The sequence below is a fragment of the Bidens hawaiensis genome, unplaced genomic scaffold (assembly GCF_021521415.1).
Source record: "Bidens hawaiensis isolate Kalapana, Puna unplaced genomic scaffold, B.hawaiensis_p1.1 tig00005142_1, whole genome shotgun sequence".
Taxonomy (NCBI): domain Eukaryota; kingdom Viridiplantae; phylum Streptophyta; class Magnoliopsida; order Asterales; family Asteraceae; genus Bidens; species Bidens hawaiensis.
The window spans coordinates 529,954-557,819 of NW_027491327.1; the positions used below are offsets into that span (position 1 = coordinate 529,954).

The 27,866-nt window shown below is 35.8% G+C and overlaps 1 protein-coding gene and 2 pseudogenes across 3 annotated transcripts in view; all 3 read left to right on the top strand.

Moving 5' to 3' along the window:
• Positions 1-1,156: 1,156 nt before the first annotated feature.
• On the top strand, positions 1,157-5,422 carry LOC143628955 (DEAD-box ATP-dependent RNA helicase 31-like; annotated as a pseudogene). Its single transcript, XR_013152850.1, has 10 exons — positions 1,157-1,990; positions 2,404-2,509; positions 2,608-2,664; positions 2,734-2,958; positions 3,036-3,242; positions 3,320-3,406; positions 3,496-3,591; positions 4,092-4,306; positions 4,371-4,552; positions 5,117-5,422. The product of XR_013152850.1 is annotated as a DEAD-box ATP-dependent RNA helicase 31-like (transcript).
• Positions 5,423-8,085: 2,663 nt separating this feature from the next.
• LOC143629009 (BTB/POZ domain-containing protein POB1-like) lies at positions 8,086-9,708 on the top strand (annotated as a pseudogene). Its single transcript, XR_013152859.1, has 4 exons — positions 8,086-8,171; positions 8,250-8,313; positions 8,392-8,671; positions 8,895-9,708. The product of XR_013152859.1 is annotated as a BTB/POZ domain-containing protein POB1-like (transcript).
• A 3,110-nt stretch (positions 9,709-12,818) lies between these two features.
• The window catches only part of LOC143629010 (BTB/POZ domain-containing protein POB1-like), a 43,782-nt gene continuing 28,734 nt past the window's right edge, over positions 12,819-27,866 (top strand). The window contains exons 1-5 of the mRNA XM_077098412.1: positions 12,819-13,055; positions 14,452-14,628; positions 15,023-15,086; positions 15,165-15,444; positions 15,517-16,214. Of these exons, the coding sequence (XP_076954527.1) occupies positions 12,819-13,055; positions 14,452-14,628; positions 15,023-15,086; positions 15,165-15,444; positions 15,517-16,214 (1,456 nt within the window). The remainder of the gene's footprint in view (positions 13,056-14,451; positions 14,629-15,022; positions 15,087-15,164; positions 15,445-15,516; positions 16,215-27,866) is intronic.

Genomic DNA, 27,866 nt, shown 5'->3' on the forward strand with positions numbered 1-27,866 from the left:
AGCTCGTTTAGTTATTGAGCCTTAGCTCGAGCCTTGTGTATTTTTAAGTTTTCCCAGTATTGAAATTGTACGTACTAATTTTACACTGCACCGTAGAGATCAAGCCGAGCTTAGTGTCACAGGCCAAATATTTGAAGCTGAGATTGCTTCTTTGTGCTTGAATGTTTGGGTTTGCTTTTAATCGGGCACGACCTCAACAAGATAAACGACCCGTACATGCCTAGTTGTGCTTGCGCAACTAGCGCATAACTGGTTGCGAGTTGTTGCTACTCGCCTGATGAGCCCAAAGTAGGACGAAACCTGATCGTAAGTGGGAAGGAAGAGTTCAAAAGATTGCCCCGTGACATTAGTCTCGTTTAGGGGTGTTATTCAACTTTGTTTTTCGTGGTTTTGGGTTTTTCGTATCGGGTTCTTCGGGTTACAAAGTTTTAAAACTTAACCCGAAACCCAGCTCAAATCTCTCACAGGTTTTTCAGGTTCGGCTAATTCGGGTTTCGAGTATCATATATAAATTTTTTATAAAAAAAACCGCAATGCTTAAATTAAACAACATATTATTCTTTGCTCATAACGGAAATAACTAAATAATAAACCAACATAACCTGATAAAACAATTCAAAAAAAAAGTAAAACAAAGTAACAAACTCCAACAATAATCGTCTTTAATTAGGCGCGATTTTGTTGTTCGATTATAACAGTTTTTAGTAATAAACTAGAAAACATAAATTAACAATAAACTGTTGATCCATAATAGGTAAAATAACAGTCGACTTGGTCCAGATTCTGATAACTTTAGTGGCTCATAATTAACCCATTACACCTAAAAATATATTTAGATTTAAAACTAAAAGATTATTCGGGTTGATCCGAAACCCATAAATCAGACCCGAGAACCAACTCAAATTACTTCAGTTTGGGTTAGTCTTTTTTCGGGTTCGGATACGAGTTTTCTCGTGTCAGATTTCAGATAAAAGGGACAACCCTACTCTTGTTTAAAGTTTTTTTTTCCAAAAGAACAAATAATAAACGAGTCAAACCCTCCCTTTTTATTCGGTGAACAACACAAGTGGTAAACCCTTTTTCCCTCACAAGAGGGCTTAAACCCTAATCTCTGTTTTCTACCTCCGCCCCTTTACAAATATTCCGGTGACCGGAGCATGCCTTTCAGATTCTTCTCACTACCACACCTCCGTCAACTCAACTCCTCCTACATGAAGAACACAAACCCAACTGGGTCATCATCCAAGAGACTATGGTTTTTTAATCTAACGGCTGCAGCTCAATCGCGGTTATATTCATCCAGACCTTCTAAACACATCTCCCCTAAAAGCTTAATTGAAGACGAAGCTGAGCTTAGTGACTGGGTTAACGAGCTGAGATCCGACTCGTTTAAGAAGTCCAGACTGTATAGTGACAGTGATGTTAATGATGATGATGACGTCAGAGGACGTAAGGGTTCGGATTTGAAGAGGAAACGAGAGAGTGATGGTAATAATAATAATAGTAGGGGTTTGGGTGATCGCGGTGATTCGAGGGGACACGGGCGGTCGAATGGGCGGTTTTCGGGTGAATTGGAGAAAAAGATTGATGGGTTTAAACATGGGTTGGGTAAGGGAAACGTGTTTGGATTTGATTCGGAGCGGAAAGGGATAAAGGCGTTTAATCGGGATTTGAATAAGGGAAAGGGAAATGGGTTTGATTTGTCGTGGAAAGGGAGGAAGGCGAGTGGTGATTACGGGGTTGTGTTGAAAAGAGGGGGCAAAAGTGGGAGGTTTATGGTGTCGGATGAAGATGATGAGGTGCGGAAGGATACGGTGAGTAAGTTTACGGAGTTGATTAGTAGTGATGAAGGCGATGATGATGATGAGGAGGATGAAGAGGATATCGACGATGATGATGGTAATGATAATGGCGTTTTACAAAAGTCGGCTAGAGTGAACCCGCCTAGAGTCTCGCCGGATGGAAGTGAATCCTATCTAAGTGAAACAAGGTACATTTTCTGAGATATTGTATTATGCTCAGCCTTGGTTTTAATCGAAGACGCCTTTTGCACGCGAGGCGCAAGGTTTTATATAAATTTGTTGTGTATATATATATTATAGGTTTAAGCATCCCTACTTAAAATTTGGCTATAAATAAGCATTATAAAAACCACATGAATTTAGAAAGCATGTTGTACAACATTTCAATGCACACGCCTCAGCTGCTCCTCATGTCGCTTTTTTGCCTAAAAATCGCGCCTCATTTGCTTCTTTTGAGCTTTGGTTGCATGGAGCCAAAATAGATGAGATCTGCACCTTAGGTCGCCTCGCACAACAGTGCATTTCAGGCGTGCTTTTTTAAAGAAAGTCTCAGCTGATGTGATCGACCTTTTAATATTAAAATCATATGAATTTTCTACAGGTTTGATCAATGTTCGGTTTCACCAATGTCATTAAAAGCGATTAAGGATGCTGGTTATGAAAAGATGACCGTTGTGCAAGAGGCAACTCTTCCTGTCATTCTTAAAGGTTTGTATTTTCTGAATATCACTTAATATTGAAAAGTATAAATAGTCCAGTAATTAAATGAGATCGAATTTTGATTTGAAATTAATATAAAATTTTTGGGAAGGATGTGTTGGCCAAGGCTAGAACGGGCACTGGAAAAACCGTTGCGTTTCTGGTAAGAACATTGTATAAAAGCAATTTATAAAAAGAGTTGTATTTAGTTTTTAATATGTATTAATTTCAGCTCCCGTCAATAGAAGTAGTTGTGAAATCGCCAGCTGTCAGCCGAGATCAAAACCGACCTCCAATTCAAGTACTTGTCATCTGCCCGACTAGAGAGCTTGCAAGTCAGGCCGCCATGGAAGCTAACAAACTGATAAAGTATCATCCTTCTATTGGTGTTCAAGTAGTTATTGGTGGGACTCGGCTCGCTCTAGAACAAAAGCGTATGCAAGCAAGCCCATGCCAGGTTATCTTTCACTCTTATAAAAACTTTGATATCAAAATTTGTTAAATAACTAAAACTCTTGTTTTTATAACTGTTAGATTCTTGTGGCGACACCTGGGCGTCTGAAAGACCATATTGAAAACACCGCTGGATTTGCCACGAGGCTAAAGGGTGTTAAGGTTTTGGTTCTTGATGAAGCTGATCATTTATTAGACATGGGATTTCGCAAAGACATTGAGAGAATAATAGCAGCGGTCCCGAAAGAGAGACAAACATTACTATTTTCTGCCACGGTCTCGCCTGAGGTATTATCTTAATATAGTTTTATTGTGACACAAGGCACCGAATTGCGAATTATTTAGAAATGCTTTCTGATGTGAAGGTTCGTCAAATTTGTCATATTGCTTTAAAAAGAGACCATGAATATATCAACACTGTTCGCGAAGGTAGCGAAGAGACTCACACACAGGTATATTGTTTAAATATTGCTTATCTGTAATGGTTTATTATAAATTTAATGATTTTTATTTTTGTGAGCGTGTGTTTTAATTTTTTCAGGTTCAACAAACGCATTTAGTTGCTCCACTGGACAAGCATTTTTCACTATTGTATGCTCTCCTGAAAGATCATATTGCAGATGATCCTGACTATAAGGTAAATTTTTTTATTTATTTAAAAATCTTGACTTTGCATGAAACCGAATAAACCAGTCTGTATTCGAAAAACCGGACCGAAACAAAAACTGATAGCTTTGTTTTATGTTTTTGTGAAAACCTAACTTTGGGTTTGGTTTCGGTTTTGCATGAAATGAAACCGAGAAAGCCAGTTCAAACCGAACTTATAGATTTTCCTTCTTAAATTTTAATCAATTTATAATATATTAATAAATGTTCTAGCCCAATTGTATAACAAACAGTTAGTTAAAAATTATTTTTGTCCAAATTTTCAGCCTAAAATATTCAAGCCCAAATGCTAAAATTGAACCCAAACTGAAAACCGAAAGCAAAGGGTTTTCAAAAATTCAGAAGCCGAATTTTTACAACGGTTTTTTATGATTGTTGAATTTTCCTTTGGTTTAAAAACTCAAAAAAATCAACGGTTTTAATTTTTAAAACATGACTGTTAAGTGTATAACGTTTAAACTTTATATTCAGGTTCTTGTGTTTTGCACAACTGCAAGGGTGACACAACTTGTCGCTGACTTGCTTGGTGAGCTCAAATTAAACATAAGAGAAATTCATTCCCGAAAGCCACAGAATTACAGGACTCGGGTTTCAGATGAATTAGAAGGTCAAAGGGTCCTATTCTTGTAACTTCTGATGTGTCTGCACGTGGAGTCGATTATCCAGATGTAACACTTGTTATTCAGGTATGACTCTGTTTAAAGCACGCCCATTTTGACAGTTGACTTGAACCCGTTTTGATCTGCACAGGTTGGGATTCCGACTGATAAAGCCCAGTACATTCATCGGCTAGGAAGAACAGGGCGTAAAGGGAAAGAAGGCAAGGGATATTATTATTAGCACCATGGGAAGAATTCTTTTTGTCTACAGTTAAAGATTTGCCTATTTCAAAATGCGAACCGCCTTTGGTAGATCCTGATACAAAGAAAAAGGTTTGACTTTTTTCTTTCTTTTTCTCGGCTATTCAAAAAAATTAGCGGTTTGCTCTAAGTTGAGCTCAAAAAATGCCCGGCTTGAAAAAACTCGCTTGTAAGCGAGCCAAACCGATCTGACTCGGTTTGTAAACTAGCTGACCCGAGCCAGGGTTGGCTCTCGTGGCTCGCATGATAATTGCCTTGTTAGAATTAAACCCTAATTTTTTTAAATAATAATAACAATAATAATATTATAAGAAAAAAAATAATTAATATAGTATTTGAATCTATCTCTCAATCTTTTATTAAGAATTTAAAAAGTTAAAAATACATAATGGTTAAAAGTTTTTTGTTTCTGTGTCAGTATATGTGAAAATTTTAAAGCATAAATAAAAAAGCTAACAAGCCATGAGCTGACTTGAGCCTTTTACGAGCCGGGCTCGAGCTCTACTTTTCAGCTCACTAGATAAGCGAGACGAGCTGTCTCGTTTAAGTTGAGCTTGAACCCGAGTCCAGCGCTGCTCAATCTGTTCTCTATCTCATGGAAGTCAAAGGCTTGACTTTAGTTATGTGAGTCTTCAGGTGGAGAAGGCATTGTGTCATGTGGAGATGAAAAATAAGGAATCTGCATATCAGGCATGGCTCGGGTATTACAATTCGAACAAGACGATCGCGAAAGATAAATACCGACTTGTGGAGCTTGCAAATGAGTTTAGCCGATGCATGGGGCTTGATAATCCACCTGCACTTCCTAAACTTGTTATTGGTAAAATGGGATTAAAAAATATCCCGGGCCTGCGGTCTAAATGAGACCCTGGATTGGATGTGAGTGAGATTTGAGAAATTTTAGTAAAGCCATTAGAACAAAAACAGTATTATATGTTTATTTGGAACTATTTATCTTATTTATTGCATTTTGTTGCTACTTTATTAGCGTATGGTACCTCACTTTAAAACTCGTTTTTAAAGCAAACGGAACATGAAGACGCCCACAACAGCCACCATTCCCTGTTTAAATCTGATATGGTTCAGGCGCTTGAACACATTTCCTAGCAAGCGCGTCAAAGAGACGTATCCTATACATCTACAGTATCTGTGTTGTGGCACAATAGCAGTGATCTACAAGAAAATAGTTACTCGTCGATAAATCATACTCGTTTCTATTTTAATAATCTGTTAGTTTGATCATATCTATTTGTGATCCGCTCACCGCACTTGTGTTTATGCACATGTTTTGTGTTCATACTTGTGTTCATGATATTTCTTTAAGTGTCTTCGATGTTATTAAGGACTTGAGTTGAGTTCGTAGTTCAGCTACGACCCCTGTGTCACAATCTGTAGTTCTCAACACTTGCGAAACATTGTAAGACCGTCCACTCAAGCTGATAAATGTTCTTCTCACCCAAATCAAAATTTAGAACGTTAAAATATAGCTTTCTATAACGAATGTTATAAGATTATGTGTACTGGTTTAACTAAAAAGTGAAAACTTAACTCCTATTTATTAACACGTAGGCATGAGAACTCTCACTAACTTTTCCATAAAAAACACGTAATTGTATAACTAAGAACACGATTAATATTTATTTTCTATTTTTCTAAAAATTATGAAAAAGTGGTTTGATTGGTTAGACATGAGTTTGGTCCCACACCCCCTTCCCTTCACGCTAGTGGCCGCCAAGCCAATGATGCTCCTGCTCTTTGGCGCCCCTCACGCCCTACCCATTTTTGTGTTCATGTTTGGTGCCTTATGTGGCTGCTATGGACAAGGACGTTTAGAGGTGCACAAATCGGGTTTTTCAAATACCCGGTTCCGGGTATGGAACCAGGTTCGGGTATGACTGGGTATTAGAAAATTAGGTATTGGTAATACCCAGGTCGGGTTCAGGTCCGGGTACTGCCTCTAAAAACTATACACTTATGTATCAGGTTCGGGTCGGGTATATAACCGGGCATTCTAAAACTGGGTATTTGAATAACCTATTTTTGGGTATTGAAAAAAAAACATATTTTCAGGTTTTTTGGGGCTTTTTTCCGGGTATTTTTTGGGTGTATATTGGATTATCTAAGGGGTTGCACTTTTTAGGGGTATATTTTCGGGTATTTTCAGGTATTTTTCGGGTATAGATCGGGTATTTAAAAAATCCGGCTTCGGGTATTAGAAAAACTTGGTTTCGGTTTTCGGGTATTACCGAGTACAAATCGGGTCCGGTTTAGGTACGGATTTTGGTACTGAAATGCTTACCATCCATACCCTACGGATAGGGTCGGGTACGGGTTCGGGTATTAAAAACCCAGGTATAAAAAAACCGGCTCCGAGTTTTCTTTTTCAAGTCCGGTTTTGAGTTTGGGTTTTTTTTCGCACCTCTAAGGACGTTAGGCCATTAGCCCATAACAACTAGTCTAAGTGGAGTTTTAGATGATACGATGAAACTATAAAACTAAATTTAAAATTTTGAATCTTGTGATAAAATATTGATTGTAATAGACCCTAAGTATAAGTTAAAGATAAAACACAATATAATCACAATACATGTTGTTGCCTTTGCTATCGGATCTATATTATTATTTGTTGTTATCACTTATCATTATGCTTCTAAATCCTAAACTTATGATCCTATATATACATATAACACCACGTGCTTATAATTTCATCACCATATATCATCCTGCGACATTAAGGTTTTCATGGATATGTTTGATCCGAGAACTGTGGTCAAGGACAATGACTCTACTCCTGAAGATGGTTGTGATCATGGAGACTTTAGTTTTGCGTTCAACGATAGCAAGTTCTCTGATTGTCTTCTTCGCATCGCTATCTATTCAGAGCCAATATTCGAGTCTACACGGTCACCATCAGGTATATATCGATCATCTATCATGTATATCATTAAGTAAACCAGAGAACTAGAAAATCGAAGTCTCGCTAGAACCGGGTCAGTCATTTATTTATCAAATAAGTTATGCAAACTTTGCAAATTGCAAAACAAGTTTATAATAATTGTATGTCTTCTTTCACGAAAAATTAATTTAGATTACAACATGAACATATCCAGATTAAAAACTAATTGTTGAAGTTATATAAATCATTAGTGACGATAGATTAAGGGAAGCTCATATCATTATATATTACATTATCTTGAAAGTTTGAATAAAACTAATATTGGCTGCTAGGTATTCTAAATTAAAGAATGAAATGGTTGTCGGCTAAAAAGTTACCCTATATAATTGGGGATTGGTAACTTTATTTAATTTTTTTTAATATTCTGGTTCTTCAGTTCCATGTCTATATCCACTGGTTTTACCTAGAACCGAACCAGGAACCGTTTAATGCAAATACTGAGAATCGAAAACCTCAAGGTAACACACATTAGCGGTTCTGAGGCACTGGTTCGATTCCAGTTCCTCGGGTCTGGCGGTTCCGAACCGTTTCTTGCCCACCCCTAGAAAAATCTTGACAACTTGTCTTCGAGATATGTAATTAAATTTTTTTTTTAAATATTCTTTATCTCAAGGACGGGAATATGACAATATATAATTCAAACTGAAATATGAATTGTTTATAATTGTAGTAAGAGTTGAAGTCATGCATATTAGTTCTCCAATTTTGGCTGCAAGAAGTCCATTTTTCTACAAGGTGATTTGATTTCTGAATATTAATTTTTGTTAACTCGAAATTTGTTTCATTTTTAGTTGTTTGATAGTTTTCATGCAGCTCTTTACGAATGGGATGAGAGAGTCAGAACAACGCGATGTAACCTTGCGAATCAATGCATCAGGTATGTAATCGTCTGTTTATTAAATTTCTATGAAGTTTTTGTTTTAATTTTTATGTTTTACTTGTGGATTTTGAACAGAGGAAGCTGCTTTTATGGAACTTTTGAACTTTATGTATAGTAATAATTTGAGAGTTATAACCGCTACTGCACTGCTTGATGTACTAGTGATTGCTAACAAATATGATGTTCCTTCATGCATCAGACATTGTAGCCGTTTATTAAGAAATCTACCAATGACGCCTGAATCTGTACTTGTTTATCTTGATCTTCCCTCCGCTATTTTAACAGCCGAAGCATTTCGCCCCCTAACATTTGCTGCCAAGCAATTCTACGCGGTCCATTACAAGGACATTACCAAGTAAGTTTCATCCAAAGTAAATCCAAAATGTTTAATAATTATCTATATAGTATAATTAAGAAGTTTCGTGTCTTTTTGAATACTTTATTAGTTTTGTTATTATACATATCATTTTGATAGATAAACAATTGTGATGCCTTGTTGAGTTGGTTGGTGCTAATTTGTTAATGCACCGGGTAAAACACTAGTTAACGAACAATCTAAATTTTGTCAATAATGGCAGGTATCAATATGAGATTCTTAGCTTGCCACTTGCTAGTGTAGAGGCGATAATATCTAGTGATGATCTCAAGGTGGCAACAGAAGATGTAGTTTACACGTTTGTCATCAAATGGGCCTGGGCCCATTACCCTAAAAGAGAGGATCGTCATAAAATCCTCATGGCCCGCCTTGCAAAGTTTATTCGTTATCCTTACATGACACATCGAATGCTTGCAAATGTCCTCATTGTCAATGAGTTCGACCCTGAATTTGCCCAAAAGGTAGTAACGGAAGCAATTTCTTTTAAGGCTGAGGTCCTACGAAAACAACATACATATGAACAAAGGTTTGTGAAACGGACCTACAAGTACCAACCCGTTAAGATGGTTAAATTCGAACAACCCTATCCACATCATGTAGTGTACGTGGATTTAAAACGAGACGTGTGTGCAAGTTTCTTCCCATCAGGCTATGTTTGTTCCGAAACCTTTAATTTAGGCGGTAAAGGGTTTTACTTGTTTTTCCAATGTTCCAAAACAGTAAACACGCTCCAAGAAATGTCTTTCGGTATTTTTTTGGGTGCAATGGAAAAAGTGGCGATTTCTTTTACGGTTGACTACGAGTTTGCAGTATTGTCAAAGCCTAGTGAAAAGTTTGTTACAAAATGACATGGTAGCTATACATTTGAAGTTAAAAAAACTAGGTTTGAAAATAGTTTCTTTGTAACCTCTTGGAAGTTGTATATTGGGAATGTTTATTTCATTGATGATGCTCTTTATCTTTATGCTAAGCTTAATGTAAGGGATTTGACTAACAAAGAATTAAATGATATTTAGATTTTGTTCAATTACAATTTGTTGTCATCTACTTCTTGAACGATATACCATCAATTTTAAATAGAAAACTACAAAAACGATATAGACATATGTATTTATTTTTAACTATGATACATAAAAAGGCTATGTAATCACACATAAGTGCCTCCTTTTTCTCTTTGTCATACCTAATTAATTAGGGGTGTGTTATCAAATAAAAAGATTATGTAATCACACACACGTGCCTCTCTTTTCTCTTCATCATACCTATTTTTCTAAAGTTTTGGATCTATAAATTAACTGGTACAACCAATCCTCATATACAACCATATGCGACCCTCATCGTCACCGTAGCACATCACCGGTCAAGACCACCATCGTCGGTTAGCATTATTGTACATATATTCGTTGTCTCGCAAACATGTGTTCCTCAGGTTTGGTTACCTTTAGTTGTCATATATTGCTAATTGATATTGGATTGTAGTAATCCAAACTTTGGCCTATTGGCCGATATTAATCCTAACTTAAGAAATTCCCTACATTAATCTCAACTTTCACTATTGGCCTCCACTGAGTCTTTTCTTAACGGGAACTAACCTGTTTTGTTTTAGAGCAAAATATATTATTTATCCAAGTTGAGGGAGACAAATGAAAAATGTAATTTAACTTAAAAACTCACCACCATGGCCGCCCCGTCGCAGCCACCACCACCACCACCAACACCGCCGCCACCAACGCGACTGCCGTTTCCGACATCGCCACCACCACCACCGTTGCAGCCACCGACACTGCCACCACCACCACCACCTCCACCACCGCCCCCGCTACCACCATCGCCACCACCTCTGCCTCCTTGAAAATTTTTATAATTATTATTGCTGGCCAAAAGATCAAAGTTTGGATTATTAAAATCCAATATACCATTTTCAAAACCTCCCTTCATAAACTAGTGGTGGCAGCGGCGACGGAGGTGGTGTCGGTGGTGGCGGCTACGGCGGCCGTGGTGGTGAGTTTTTAAGTTACATTACGTTTTTCATTTGTGTTCCTCAACTTTGAGAAATGATATGTTTTGCTCTAAAACTAATCGGGTTAGTTTTCGTTAAGAAAAAGCTCAGTGTAGATCAATAGAGTGAAAGTTGTGATTAGTGTAAGGAATTTCTTAAGTTGGGATTAGTCAATGAATGTTATTGGTAAAAAGGGTCATTTTAATTATTATCCTATTTTAAAAATAATGTTTTTCATGTATTGTTGTTAAAATAAAAAAGAAGGGTGAGGGAAAAACGGTAATTTCAATAACCGTACGATTCCTTGTCATATTTTCCACTTCTGTATAACAATTTCTTGATTACAGTCGCTGAAGAGTACACGTACACATTACACAATATCATTTTTTCACACCCTGTTTCATTTCTGTTACTCTGTTTGTTAGTCTTCGTTTCTTTCTGTTATTCTGCTAGTTAGACATTTCTTGAACTGACGCTTCAATGGAGGACAACCGTGGTCTCATCAACCCTCATAACCAACATCGGAATTCCACATGTATGGCGCACATGTACAATTTCAGGCCACGTGCCGTTTCTCTGACAGACACGGAACGACTGAAAGCCGTCAAATCGTCGCTGGTATGCTTGTAGAACTCATTGAGATTTCAGGCATCATCCGTGAAGAAAGAAACCGTTTAAGGCCACCGGAAGTTAGTCACATCGGTCTTGAGAACGATTATTGGTGTATGATCGATACACACCTTCAACGCTACAACACCAATCGCCTGCTGTTTGGCCACAATTTCAGAAAGGTTGAAGAAAACAACGACGTTGAAAAGGAACAGGCAGAGGTAGACGTCACGTCCAGGCCGCCAGTTGCCTCATCATCCACCACGCCAACTCCGGCGATTGCTTTGGCGACATCGTTAAGTAATCGAGTTCGTCATTCTTAATTAATAAGGGATCCAGTCTCTTAGGCTGCTACCGTCGCCTTGTGAAGTCTCACACATTTTCCGTCTCGTGCACTTGATGTAGTTTCGCCACCGCCACCCAAATTGCAACAGGAAGAAGCCGTAGAGGAATTCAACCAACTGTTGAGTGAAAGTCGTCAATTAACCGCTAGTATTCGTGCTGAAATTCAGGACCTCCTTGCATTGCTTAGCGGATACAAGAGTCGAAAGCCAGGGAAAGATGGAGCCTTCGCCCTATAACCTTCACATATATTATTAGAGTCTGCAACCCTTTAATGAATCGCATCGCATGACCAATGAACGAATCGCATCGCATGACGGTGCGATGTGATTCCTCTCTATTTTGCGATTCAAATCGTTGTTGTCTTTATTTTACCATTCTATCAGCTATTTTCTCTGTGACCCTTGTTTATGACCCGTTTTACCATTTTAATGGGTTCTGGGTCATAACCACTTCATCTTTCTGTCTATTACATGGCCCGAACATACTCGTTCATTTCAAATCTCACTCACCAACCCGTTCACTACAAAGTTTACATTTTTCTAGCACGATATGGCTCGATTTGCTATCCTACCAAGTTTCATGGCAAACCGACCTAAAACACTTAACCTTTTAATTAAAATATACCTTCTTAGATCCGGTTTTCTCTTCAGATCTGATTCAACACGTGAATCTAGGCGTTTGTCTTGTTTGTCTACGATAATCGGTTGCAAATCACCTTCAATCTCGCCCAGATCTGGATTCGGAAGATAGGAGAGTGTTTGTGTGTGTGTTTTTAGTGTGTATGGAGGCAATGTTGAAATGAGAGTGGCAGGGTTTTATGAGGGGTTAAGGGTGTATATATACCCCCAAGCCCATGGACCTTAAGGCCCATCCCCGTCCATTAGTCCATCTTTTATTTTCCAAGTCCACACTCAACTTATTATTATTCAACATAAGTAAATAATAACACACAATTAATTAAATAACGGTCTTTTATTATTTATTCATAAAAGTAAGATGCTACAAGAAATTAAAAAATCAGGTACCCAAAAATATTTCACCATTTGTTTTTTGTTTTTTTTTTTGTTTTTCAATTTTGTTGGTTAGGGTTTGGATTTGTAGGTTAAATATTTGTTGTTACTATGTTATGTTAATTTGTTAAATATTTGTTGCGTTTATGTGTTAGGTTAAATCATGGTAAAGTCGAAAAGGATTGACTCTTTTTTTAAAAGAAAGGTTGATGAAAATCTAGACGAGGAGAATAAACGTCAAAAAGTTTCATCACAAAAGGAGCCACAATCACAAGAACAAGAAAATCCACAAGGACCACAACCACAATCAAATACAAATGAAGTGGATCCTAACCAAATAGAAAGAGATCCGGCTAAACGAAAAGCAACATGGGAGTACCCGGTTAATTTGAGGGAACAAGTAAGACGAGCTTATTTGAGTTTATGACCTTTTCAAATAAAACTTGCAGAATATAAGAATAAAGGTACAAGCAAGCATACTCGTAGGTTCCAATATTCCTGGTTTAATATTTTCCCTGGTTGGTTAGAGTATTCTCCAACAACATAATCTTGTATATCTCAAACACTTCAACATGTCCACTGAATCTTAGAGTTTGATGTAGAACCTATATAAATTATAGGAAAATCAGATTAAAAATAATACAAACAATAAAGTGAAAAGAAAATGAAATGACAATGCAAGTAAAGAATAATATATGATAATCGACCATTAGCGTAGAATAAATACTTTACCGGAATGTTGTGTACGGCTAATATATCGAGAGACGGACGGAAGAAATGAAAACGTATACAACTGGGCCGGTCCTGACCTAGGGCAAACCGGACAACCGGCCGGGTACAGGTTTTTCACAAGCACAAAAATTATCTATATACATATTATATATAGTTTTTAAAATATAAAACCGACGTAAGATCTTGCCGTAGAGATGTAGACTAGTTAAGATGAAATAAATAGATAGAATACAGCATGCACGAAACCTCTTCCGGTCATCGCTGGCAAAACCAACAGTAACATCGATAGCATGTGGTTATAAAGAAGATGGTCAAATAGTATTTATATATTGTTACTTAGGTTGTTCTAAAAGAAGCCCATGTATAACATAATCCAATTCAAAGCAAAATTTTTAAACTTATGATACAAATTCAAATTTCAACTTCTGTTTTTAAATACGTTTTGCTTTTTTCTAATGTAATTACGTATAAATGATGTCTGGACTTTCTTTTTTTTTTAATAAAATTTGCTCTTTTTTTTTAATTTGGTCTACATAACTTGTTACTCGTTAGATCATTAGGGTTTAGGGGTCTTTTTCTTTCGGCTTCGCCGAGTCATTTTAATCCTCAAAGCCGGGTCTAGTATACAACATCTTGACAGCTAATATATCGAAGAGTTAGAGAGAGAGAGAGAGAGAGAAATAAAAATGAATTTGAGAGGTTGTAATGCTAAGGTTATATAGTATGTATGGAGTAATTTGATATTATTAAGAAAGGTAATATGTGGCATGGCATCTAGGTAGACACAACGATGTCATGTGAACAAAATGGTTTTGATTTAATATTAATTAGATTATATTAGATTAGATTAATTGCCCATATATCAGTTAAAAACAAATACGATATAATCACAATTCACAAATGCATATTGTTACCTATTACCTTTTTTATCGGATCTATATTTATTTATCATTCTTCTAAATCCAAAACTTATTATCCTATATAATGCGGCGTGCTTATAACTTCATCACCATATATATTCATGGGACATTAGGGTTTTCAAATTCCTCAAACTCTTTTCACAGATTCGAATATGGATATGTTTGATCCGAAAACTATGGTCAAGGACTCTGACTGTCCTCATGAAGATGGTTGTGATCACGGAGACTTTAGTTTTGCGTTCAATGCTAGCAAATTCTCCGATCGTCTTCTTCGCATCGCTATCTATTCAGAGCCGATTGACCCTACACTGTCACCATCAGGTATATATCGATAATCTACTTTGTCGTAGGAAAAGCCAAAAGGTGTCATTGGTATAGGGGCACCTATCTCGATGACATGTCCTCGAGTAGGGTACTTAAAAAAAGTTATTTTTTTCTTAGATGCTCTATCTTGACGACTTGTCTTCGAGATAGAGTTATTAAAAAAACATATTTTTTAAATACTGTGTCTCGAGGACTAGAATATGACAATATATAATTCAAACCGCATTATGGATTGTTTATAATTGTAGTAAGAGTTGAAGTCATGCATATTAGCTCCCCAATTTTGGCTGCAAGAAGTCCATTTTTCTACAAGGTGATTTGATTTCAAAATATTAACTTTTGTTTACTCGAAATTTGTTTCGTTTTTAGTTGTTTGATAGTTTTCATGCAGCTCTTTACGAACGGGATGAGAGAGTCAGAACAACGCGATGTAACCTTGCGAATCAATGAATCAGGTATGTATATAGTTGTATGTTTATTTTATTTCTATGAAGTTTTTATTTTAATTTTTATATTCTATGATTTATGGACAGAGGAAGCTGCCTTTATGGAACTCTTGAACTTTATGTATAGTAATAATTTGAAAGTTAGAACCGCTACCACTCTGCTTGATGTACTAGTGATTGCGGACAAATTTGATGTTCCTTCATGCATGAGATATTGCGGTCATTTGTTAAGAAACCTACCAATGACACCTGAATCCGTACTAGTTTATCTTGATCTTCCTTCCACTATTTTAACCGCAGAAGCATTTCGCCCCCTAACATTTGCTGCTAAGCAATTCTACTCGGTTCATTACAAGGACATTACCAAGTAAGTTTCATCGAAAGCAAATCCAAAATGTTTAATAATTAATGAACAATCTAAATTTTGTAAATAATGCAGGTATCAAGATGAGATTCATAGCTTGCCTCTTGCTAGTGTGGAGGCAATTATATCTAGTGATGATCTCAAGGTGGAAACAGAAGATTCACTTTACAAGTTTGTCATCGAATGGGCTCGAGCCCATTACCCTAAAATAGAGGATCGTCGTGAAATCCTCATGACCCGCCTTGCAAAGTTTATTCGTTATCCTTACATGACACGTGAAATGCTTACAAATCTCCTCACTGGCAATGAGTTCGACCTTGAATTTGCCCAAAAGGTAGTAACGGAAGCAATTTCTTTTAAGGCCGAGGTCCCACAAAGGCAACATGAATATGAACAAAGGTTCGTGAAACGGTCCTACAAGTACCAACCGGATAAGATGGTTAAATTCGAACAACCCTATCTATATCATGTAGTGTACGTGGATTTAAAACGAGACGTGTGTGCAAGTTTGTTCCCATCAGGCTATGTTTCTTCCGAAGCCTTTAACTTAGGCGGTAAAGGGTTTTACTTGTCTTTCCAATGTTCCGAAACAGTAAAGACGCTCCAAGAAAGGTCTTTCAGGATTCTTTTGGGTACAATGGAAGAGGTGTCGATTTCTTTTGCAGTTGACTACGAGTTTGCAGTATTGTCAAAGCCTAATGAAAAGTTTGTTAAAATATGCCAAGGTAGTTATACATTTGAAGTTAAAAAAACTAGACAGAATTACAAATTTTGTCCTTTAAAAATAGCCAAAAACCGGTTCGTGTCCTTTTCTAAGTTTCCTTGCAGGCGGTGTACTTTAAACTTTTTTTTCCTACAAGTTTTGTCCTTTACGCTAACTGGGTTAGAAAAAGTCAGTTAAATGCCCTCACGTGAGACGCATGTGAGGGCATTTTTGTCTTTTTGCCTACCCTTCTTCTTCTTCTTCTTCTGTATCTATTAACACATTGATATAAACTCTCTCTCTCTCCTCTCTCTCCCTCTCCCCCTGTTACACTCCGGCAGCCACCGCCATCTTCACTCTCTCTCACACTTCTTTCTCTCTCTCTGGCCACCACCAGGTCCACCGCCATCACAGCATCCGGCGACCACCCACACCACCGGACATTCAATCTCCATCTCTATTCTCTCTCTACTCTAGCTGCAACCTCCATAACCATGGCCGGATTGATGAAACTGGCCGCTGGAAAACACACACCTATATCACCTACCTTGTTCATCCACCCATCCCCACCATTGCTCCACATCATCTTCATCATCGTCATCCAATCTATCACCACCACAACATCGACCACCATCTAAAGGATTTCATCAACCAAAAAAAATCGATGAATCTGTGAGCTTTGGTCTAGGTCGCTACCGCCGCGGCTTGTTGCCGACTGCCACCACTACCCACCACCTACCGCCGCCACCATCACCTTCAATCTCACCCACAAAATCAAACCATCATCATCCCAATCCAAATTCATTTCAATTCAATCGAAAACCCTAAAAATGATCGGTTCCGATCACCACAAACAACAACCCTCAATCTACAACCGATCTTACACCATCAATTCAACCTCAGCCATCGATTACCCACTAAAACCCTCACCTAATTCCACCCTTAATCGCTCCGAATCCGTCAAGAAACCCTCCGATTCAATTTCAACCTGAAACCTGTTTTGACCTGGAAAAAAGAAAGAAAGAAGAAAACCCTAAAATCACAACCGTCTTGTAACCGCAACAATCGAAATCAGAACCACAATCGGACTACTGCCACCGTCACACCGCCGCCTAGGGTTTCCCAAAGATACCCGGCAACAGTAGATCAGATGGAAAATAGGCGATAATAGCCAGGCAAGATAACAGTGGTGGCTAGAGGTGCAAGATGACGGTACGGGGGACAAATACAGTTGTAACCCGGCATCAGTAGAATCGAAATCGATTAGGGTTTGTATGTTAAAACCATGCGATAGTAGAACCGGCGATGGTGGAGGCATCGATTAAGGTGATGGAGAAGAAGAGTGGGAGGTATGGTGATGAAATGTGTGTGTGTGTTAATAGAAGAAGAAGAAGAAGAAGAAGAAGAAGAAGAAGAAGGGTAGGCAAAAAGACAAAAATGCCCTCACATGCGTCTCACGTGAGGGCATTTAACTGACTTTTTCTAACCCAGTTAGCGTAAAGGACATAACGTGTAGAAAAAAAAAGTTTAAAGGACACCGCCTGCAAGGAAAGGACACGAACCGTAATTTGGCTTTTTTTAAAGGACAAAATTTGTAATTGGGTCAAAAAACTAGGTATACAAATAGTTTCTTTGTAACCTCTTGGAAATTGTTTATAGGGAAAGATAGTGTTTATTTCATTGATGGTGTTCTTCATCTTTATGCTAAGCTTAATGTAAGGGAATTGGATCACAAGGAATTAAATGGTATTTAGATTTTGTTTCAGTTACAAATTGTTGTCATTTATTTACTACTTGAATGATATACCATCACATTTAAATAGAAAACCACAAAAACCATATAAACATACATGTATTTATTTTTAATATACATAAAAAAGGTTATATAATCACATAAGTGTCTCTCTTTTCTCTTCTTTGTACATGGCAACGCTAATAGTTCTTAATGGCTTAACAAAGCATTACTAGATATAATTAGATGCATATACATCAAATATTTATATTCTTATTTAATCATTTTTTTCTGTTTATAAATCAATGATTATTGCCTTACGATATTGATTTTGTTATGATAGCCTATACAATATTGTATTTGTTTTAAGATTCTCACTTTTATTTTTTGTTTTAAAACAAATTAAGGGTCATCATATTCGGGTTATACATGAGCGAACCAAAGACCTGAACCGGACCTACCTTTATGGCCGAGTAACTTATATGTTTCGTTAATTTCTCAGGTTATTTATTTCATGAATATGTCTTTTACCGTCACCGAACCTATACTGACCGACTTCCCATCGTAACACACGGTAGCTCTCGAGTATGTAATGCATTTAACTTTAAAATACCTGTGTTTCATGAAAAACGGTAACAAAAAAAAGGGAAAAGAAAAGAAAAAGAAAAATATTTATTTAGTCGCTTTACATAATATGATTATTTAGACCACTGGGCTTAGTAGGCCCAGATCACGAAGAACACACCCAATGAGTGGGCTGTGCCCTTGGGTTTTTCTTATGTCATGAGCTTCTTTTAATGGGCCAATTTGGCTAGACTCTTCCTGACAAAACAAATATACTATTACAAACTCCCCTTCTTTTATATGATTGCTTTGAAAAAAATATTTTATTTTTAGGTTTGCTAAAATTATACCAATGACAAGGAGGGAACTTCTATGATCCAAAATACTACTTTTTAGTTTTGTTAATTATATTATGAAACTTAGGCATGTAAACAAACCGAACGTTCAGTGAACTGTTCGTGAATCGTTTGACAGGAAGTTCGTTTGTGTTCGTTCATTTATTAAACGAACGAACATGAACAAAAAAGTTAGTGTTTATATAAATAAATGAACAAACGTGAACACATGTTCCTTTCGTTCATTTATTTATGTTCGTGAACGTTTGTTTATGTTCATTTTTATAAAACTTTCGATGAATCATGTACTTAATGTTTTATATTTGTTTGCTTGTGTTTATTTAAGTATGTTCTTTTATGTTGCTTTTTCTTTGTGCAATTATGTTCGTAAACTATTTGTTTAGATTTTAGATTAACGAACATAACCACACACGAGCATCTTCATTTATTAAATTAACAAACATGAACACAAATATTTGGTATCCGTGATCGTTTAAAGTTAAATGAATGAACACAAACAAGCCCTTATCCATGTTTATTCGGTTCCTTTACTGTCCTAATGAAGCTTTAATATATAAAAATGGATATTTAAACAATGTATAATGTAAATTATTGTAAGAGGCTTTTTAAGGTAAAAAGTAAGAAATTTACTAAACTTCAAGATGGCAAAAGTAGGTCGTGAGTTATGGACATTGGTAAATGGTAAGTATGGTCTACCATTTCATTAGAAGATGGTCCGGGTCCTGTGGCACACATAGGTCGAACCCATAATTTGTTTATTTTAACCGGCAGGGTACCGAAGAGTGGTTGCACTAACTGCCGTAGGCCCATAACACTAGCAGCATTTAGCGTTAGACGTTTAAATGTCAAAAGGCTGGAACTGGATCACCACGGTACCTTTTCATTTGGGTCAGAGCTTCTTCGATGTTCTAGTAAAAGCGCATGAAGTGGAGGAAAGAAAAAACAAGGTCTTTTTGTGAAATAGTGCCCCCAAACAAGCTTATGAGTGAGTGAGTTGTTTTTTTTTTCACTTTTGAGGGTTCTCTGGGGTAGTTTTGTGAGTTTTGAATCAATTACTAAAATGGAGGTAAGAGCCCATGAAAAAAAAATCAGAGAACTCACAAAACTACCCCAGAGAACCCTCAAAAGTGAAAAAAAAAAAACAACTCAGTGGTAGTTTTGTGAGTTTTGAGGGTTCTCTGGGGTAGTTTTGTGAGTTTTGAATCGGCTCTTAATCATTTGTGAGTTTTCGAATTTGAGTCAAATTCAGGTTTCTTAGTCTTATTCAAATGAGTTTTTTTTTTCTTTTTTTTTACATAAAAACATACGGTTGTATCATATCATACAACATGTTTCCCGTAACCCGAGAAACCATAATGTTGGGTAATTTAGTCCAACTTGACAACTAAGTTTTAAAGTTCAACACAAGAGCATTCGAAAACCACGAGAAGCCCTGATTTGTGGAATTCAAGTATATTTGATTATATAATGCAACAAGTAATTTTCTTATAAAGGTATTGAACTGACACATAGATTGGGTGAAACGTCGCAATGTTACAAAGACAATTATGGTAGGTATTGATTTAACTGTATCAGTTACCTTCTATGCTAATAGTTGTACCTTAGTAGCATGCATAACAATTACTGAAGTTCCAAAGTCACTATTGACCTTTAGTTACACCATCGAACTTCAAAGTTGCTACCAACCTTTGGTTTACTACCAAACTGCAATAACTTTCAGTGACCATTTTTAAGCAACTTTTTGTTATTAATGTCGATCTACACGACCAATGGAGGGGGACGTTGCTCGTTAGGCCTTACAAATGAGCGGTGCCCCCCGAGTGTTGCTCAGTACCACCAATGAGCGGTGCCCCTTGGAACACCTCATGACATTGAAGTCATAGAGATTTGTCGTCCAATAATCTTGAACAAGTGTATACTTCATACATCATAACTTGTACCAATATATATTGTGAATTCTCATTCTGGTCTACAAGTAAATCACGATTACCCAAATAGTGATTGACACTAAAATGACCTTCATAAATTTGAATTCCATATGTAAACTGAATTCGAAATTCGGTTAGGGTAAGACGGTAAAACCCGATTCAAATGTTGAAATTCGGATTTAAATCCATAATTTAAAATTTGGGTTTTTAAAACCTATTCAAATTATGAACACGCTAAATTATTGATTTATGTCAACTAAGTGAAAATTCCTGATCCAAAAAATGATTCCGGCGCACACTTGTTTCTAAAATCACGTTTTAGTGTCAAGATTTTAGTTATATTGTTTTATTTTATGCAACATATTATTTTAAAAAGCATATGTGCATTTGTGTGTGTGCGATACACATGTGTCAATTCAAGAATCTTTGACAACATGACATGCTTTGAATTGTAAGACACTTTCGATTATTGTTTAGTAGATGGTCGAGAACTCGAGGTGGAATGAATCTAAGTATACGACTAAGAAAACAACTATATGGATTACTTGTTAACTTCAAAAGTTTTGATAGACCGATTAGAATAGTCTATTTAATTCAACGGGTTTAAATGTGCTTCAATTCATTTTGTTGTTTTTTATGTTAATTATTATTTAAAATGTGATATATTTATTACTTATTTTTCACAACAAAACAATTTAAAGACAATGCTTTGTCTGATTTAACTACATCAACTTGCGTTTATGCTTAGAATGATGCAAGACTTGTCTATTTGGCTCGTTTGATAATAATAATAATAATAAAATAATAATTATAATAATAAAACGCTTTTATTATGACAAATGGTTTATATATGTTATATTTTTGCTTTCTTAAATCCAACTTCCCTTTACAACTTCTTTTTGTTTTTATTGATATAACTTGTTATTCTTCCAGAGTTCTAGACAAATCGAAATATATAAGAAATATTTTTAATACACTTTTTAGATAAATCATAATTAAAATGCTAATTTAGAGCATTCTCGACAGGTCCTTCATATTATTGTGAGTGAATTCTTTATATTATATAGAGTAGTTGTAGATGGTTGCGAGTGGAAGAGAGAGAAATTTTTGTTGATGATTAAATTTGAAGAAACACTGTTTATCCTATATCTTTTTAATGTTATTTGAAAGTGGTTGTGATTGTAGGAGAGAGAAAAAATAATGATAAGAGCGTACAAAAGTATTATTTTAATTGAAAAATAAAGAAAAAAAATATAATGCTTTGTAGTGTAATTATAGAGATAGAAATACTACTGAAAACGCTCTATAGCTTAATACTTTAAAGTTTTGTCATATAGGTTTTTCAAATAGTTACCTTTTAGCCTCTCTACTTTAGTTACAAAATTTGTTTCATTAGACTTTTGTCATAAGAGTTTTACATATATAATTTTTGGTAACGAGCTTTACATATATAGTTTTTGGTCACTCAACTCTAGGTTTTACATATTTATGTTTTGGCCCTCAATTTTGGTAATGAAACCTTTACCCTTTCAAATTAGATATTTACATTTTGGCCTATCAACTTTGGTAACAAAACTTTTGGCACAAAACAATTACTATAACGAATCGAATCGATACCAACCGACCCTGGCTTAATCTCCTGAAAGACTCATATTTGTTAAAAAAAGTTATACATATTTTATGTATAATTTTGTTTTAAAACAAAAGCATATGAAATGACCCGTTGATGCAACAGAAAGAGTGTTTGTCCATAGAACCATAGGTTATGGTTCAATTTTTATCACTAGTGTTTATATATATATATATATATATATATATATATAAACAAACTTTACTTTGTGGTTTATATGGGTCGTTTTGCATATTATTAGTTTTTTTCCTTTGGTTCGTATCAGGCCTCGAAACTGCAACCAAATTGATAGAATTGTCAAGTTATTTATCATATATTAAAAGGTGATTTTAGGGGCCATTTTTGTTACACACCTCGAGCCTTGAAATTTTAAGGGATTCTCGAGTCGACCTTGCCCGTCATTATGCATGGTAGCTTTTGAACATCTAATGTGTTTAACGCGTGAATAGAAATACTAAATGCAATTTCATACTTAAATATTGTACATTAATATATATATTTACCAAATATCTGGAAAAATGAAGCAAACTTTTTCAGATAAATATATATCTCTTATGAAATGATGTTGAAATCGTTTATATTTCATAATAAATAAAAATGGCCGACCAAAGTATAAGGTGGATAATGAAACAACGTTAGTGTAAGCTTCATATCCTCCCGACAGTCACAAATCATAATACTCGGCGGCCGCAATATAGTCGGTTCACTAGCACATGTCGTGTGGTCACCTATCCGATATAGTTGAAACTTGAATGTAGTGGGCTCTCAGTGCCATCACTTATCCCAAATAGTATCTCGGGTCAATTTCTCTTAGAATATAAGTCATGTGATGTGTTAACATTTAACAAGTTGCAATAATAAGAAATAATAATGGTTACTTAATTATTTTTTATCGCCTTTTGACATTTATATTTGCAAACACCATGAAAGAGATTGGGATAATAACAAGTTTGAATATTTAATCACGTTTATGTTGTTTTTGGATGAATTTATAAAATAACTACGATTATTTTATAAATTTGGTTCATCTTTAAATTGTGTAAACAATATAATACAATACCGAAAGAAATCTATAAACAAGAACGAAGAAGGTTATTGGTTACGTACGTCTTAAAAGAAATAGAAAACAGGAATAAAACTAAGATTAAGGCCGTTGTTCGAAGTGGTTCGTTTAAAACATATTTTGTGTCACCTCTGGCTCTTATAACGTGACAATCATCTAGAGTTGTATATAAGCAAAAGTAGTTATGATGTTCGAATTGACCGCTGAACTTGAAATACGTGTAACAAGGATATATGTTTTGTTGTTGCAAATTGCAATAGCTTGTGTGTTTTCTATGTGTTACGATAGAAAATTTACATTTAACCTCATTTAACCAAGGCAGCATCCTAGCTTTGTAGTCACTTAAAAAGAAAAGTGTTAAATAATTTAGCATTAAAATAAAAAAAATTACATTAAAAGTTTTTAATAGCGATGTTAACTAATTACATTTAATATACAAGATCTACTAAAATTTTAAAAAAGATTGGGGTTTGGGGACCTCGACCCCCTCTATGTGGGTCTGCCCTTGTGTCCGTCATGCAAAGAAGTTAATTCTAATAGGAACAAAGTTACTTCAAACAAAGACGAGATCATTGTGAATTGTGAGGAAGCGCAACTTCCTCAATAGAATGTCGACTTGAGAAGGTGGAAAAGTCGGGTGTAATAAGATGGACAGGAATATAGACATTCTTTCCATGTCATAATGTCATAATCGATTGAACATATATTTTTCCACACTCCAATAAGTTAGATTTAAGAGGAAGGTAGTGAACTCTTCTTGTGTTATAGGATGGCCATTACCATTTTATGCTACAATTTATGTTATTCGGTTTTAGTCTTTCACCACTATTTGGATAAAAGTGCAAGATTTGGTGCTTGAAGAGTTCCTATAACCAAATCACCACATTTTTAAGATACCATGAGTGAGTTCCAACTGGTTTAATGGATATAGTTTGTAGGCCTGTAAACGAACCGAGCGTTCGGTGAACATTTGTGAACCGTTCGGCGGGAAGTTCATTTATTTAATGAACGAACGAACATGAACAAAAAAATTGTGTTCGTTTAATTAAACAAACGAACATGAACACATGTTCCGTTCGTTCATTTATGCTCATGAACGTTCGTTTATGTTCGTATGTTTATGTTCGTTTATGTCTGTTTATTTATGTTCGTTTATGTATTAATAGAAAATAATTAAATATTATCTAGATAGGTCATTTACTTAAATGTTTTATATTTGTTAATTTGTGTTCATTTAAGTTCGTTTATGTTTGTTTGTGTTCATTTACATTTGTTCATGTACGTTCGTTTGTTTTTGTTCAGTTATGTTCGTTTACATTTTAAACAAACGAACACAAATGTCCCCTTTTAATATAAGAACATGACATAAATATGTGTTTAATTAAGTGTTCGCGTTCTTTTAAAGTTAATTAAATGGACGGACACGAACATGCCCTTATTTGTGTTCATTCGATTCGTTTACAGGCTTTTATTATTCACATTGATGAATACATAGGTCTCAATCTCTAGGTTCTGCCAATTTTATTTGTGTTCGTTTATGTTCGTGATGTTGGGTTTTAACAAGATTATCAAAGTCATAAAACTCCAATTTTATGAAAAACGCAGCGGATAAAAGATTTTAAATCTTGTTAGTTTATAGTGTATAAAACCAATTTTATACATGCAAAACCCAAACCCGGATCCAAATATGAAATACATACTATCAAACACATGCATGTCACTATAAGTTCATGCATGTTAAACTACCTTTCAAGTAAACCAAAGAAGTATGAAGGAGATGGTGAAAAGTAGGCAAGAACTTCAATAGGTAGTTCCTCAAGCTAGTATACCCCAAGCTCCAACAACACACTTTTAGCTAGGATTTTAGCGCTTGAAAAACACCTCCTTGTTCTTCTTCTCCTTTGGCCTAAAATTGGAAGAGAAAGGAAGAGAGCGAGAGTGTTTTTTGCTACTTGCAAAATGTGTAATGAAAAATGAAAGAGAGATGTTGTGGTCATTCAAAGGCACCACCCAAAGTGCCAATCACAACATTTGCATGTCTCCACTCACTTGAAAATAATAATATAAAATTGAATAGAGAAAGAGAGAAGGGGGGACGGCCACCCTCATGCTCATTTCAATTTTATTATTATTTTTTTTAAACAAGTTTTAAAATGTAAAACTTATTATGTTATGTATTTTCATTTCATAGAATTATAACATAACATTTTTCAAGCAACATGCAAATTGATAAGTGTTACATATTGTTATTTAACCATCTTAATTAACATTATGAATGTTCTCTCTCAAAATATAAATCATCCATGTGATGTATTCATTTCATAAGTACATTGTATTTAGAAACCCTTTCCAAATAACATAAGTGTCAATATTTATTTACTTATGATCATATCATATATAAACAAATATAATCGGTGTTTGTCTAGCTTGTTATTGGGTATGACCCGACTTGGATCATAACGTACTAGCCACATTAATCGTAATATGTGTCTTGGGCAGACCGAGTCCAACAATCTCCCACTTGCACAAGATACATGGAAGATTGATGCAAGTAGCAAATACCTCCTAACTACGGTTTATTACCCCTAATACGCATGATGAAGTGCCATTCAATAACATCATCCCTTTCAAGTCCCTTACTTGAAATGATTTAGGTGAAACTATCATTTATCCTTTTGCCACAGATGTCATGTCAAATCCAGAGACACAGAGTGATCATTCTCTGCTGATTTAACTTTGCAGGCCTTAGACATCTTACTCTCAACGAATAAGAGGGACAAATCTCCTTTTGACTACATATGTCTTTCACAATCACTTAGTATTGTACCTAATCTTAGACTTATGTACTGTCATGTTTCAGAGCAGCGAAGAACTAAGTCAAAGCATAATACTTGGTGAATATCAAGACCCAATATGTATCTCAGGTCGGAGGATACTATGATATTCGCCTTTTACTCAAATTTACTTATGATCAATCACAAAGATTCCATTTAGTAACATTTGAGAGCGGGTCAGTCCAATATTTATATCCCATAAATATCTATAAACCTTGGCAGCAACCTTTTGCTCTATATTCATACCTTATGAATATCTACCAATCCAAGTTCATAATAGTCTTACCTTCATACTTGTTCCCACAATTATGAGCGACTACGTACATTTAGAATAATTAACTTATTCATGGATTTAAACATGCTAAAATGGAACATAACTCAAAATGTCATAACGATAAACCATAATCATATGAATGAGTGAAAATAACAATTGTTCCGATATCCAAATACAAAATTAGATCATATCCAATCACTAGAATATCGAAGTCCTAAGGCACAAGTGTGACCTTCATGCTTTGGCCTTTCAAGGGGCTTCGTGAGTGGATCCGCAATGTTTTGATCAGTGTGAACTTTGCAAATGCATATCTTTCCTTTCTCAACTTCATCCCTTATGTAGTTGAACCTCCGCTCAATGTGCCTCGTCTTTTGATGAGCACGAGGTTCCTTGATTTGAGCAATCGCACCCTCGTTGTCACAAAAGATTTCTAGAGGGTCCTGAATGGTACGGACCACCCCTAGGTCGGCAATGAATTTCCTAATCCACGCAGCTTCTTGAGCTGCCAATGAGGCGGTGATGTATTTCGATTCTGTGGTGGACAAAGCTACCACATCTTGTTTCGAGCTCTTCCAAGAGACAGCCCCACCATTCATAATGAAAAGATATCCCGATTGTGATCGAGAATCATCTCGATCGGTTTGGAAACTCGCATCCATGTAACCTTTTACAACGATTTCCTCCTCACCCGAACCGTATATTAAAAACATGTCCTTAGTCCTTCTAAGGTATTTCAATATACTCTTTACCGCCATCCAATGGCTACTTCCCAGATTATGTTGGAATCTACTTGTCATGCTTAAAGCGCGTGACACATCCGGTCTAGTGCATACCATTGCATACATGATGGATCCAATAGCAGATGCGTATGGGATCCCATTCATTTTATCTTGCTCTTCCTTTGAGCTTGGACATTGAGATGCACTCAATATCGTTCCTCTTTGAATAGGTACCAAACCTCTCTTAGAGTTCTCCATCTTGAACCTTTTCAAGATTTTGTCAATGTATGCACTTTGGTTTAAACCTATCAACCGCCTTGATCTATCCCTATAGATCTTTATTCCCAAAATATAGGCGACTTCACCAAGATCTTTGATGGAAAAACAACTTCCAAGCCATGCTTTTAGACCTTCCATGGTTGGAATGTCATTCCCAAATAGTAGTATGTCATCAACGTACAATACTAAGAAGGTAATGATGCTCCCACTAGCTTTCTTATACACACAAGCTTCATCACCATTTTTGATGAATCCAAATTTCTTAACTTCATCAAAACGGTGATTCCAACTTCTAGATGCTTGTTTCAATCCATAGATTGATTTCTTTAACTTGCATACTTTG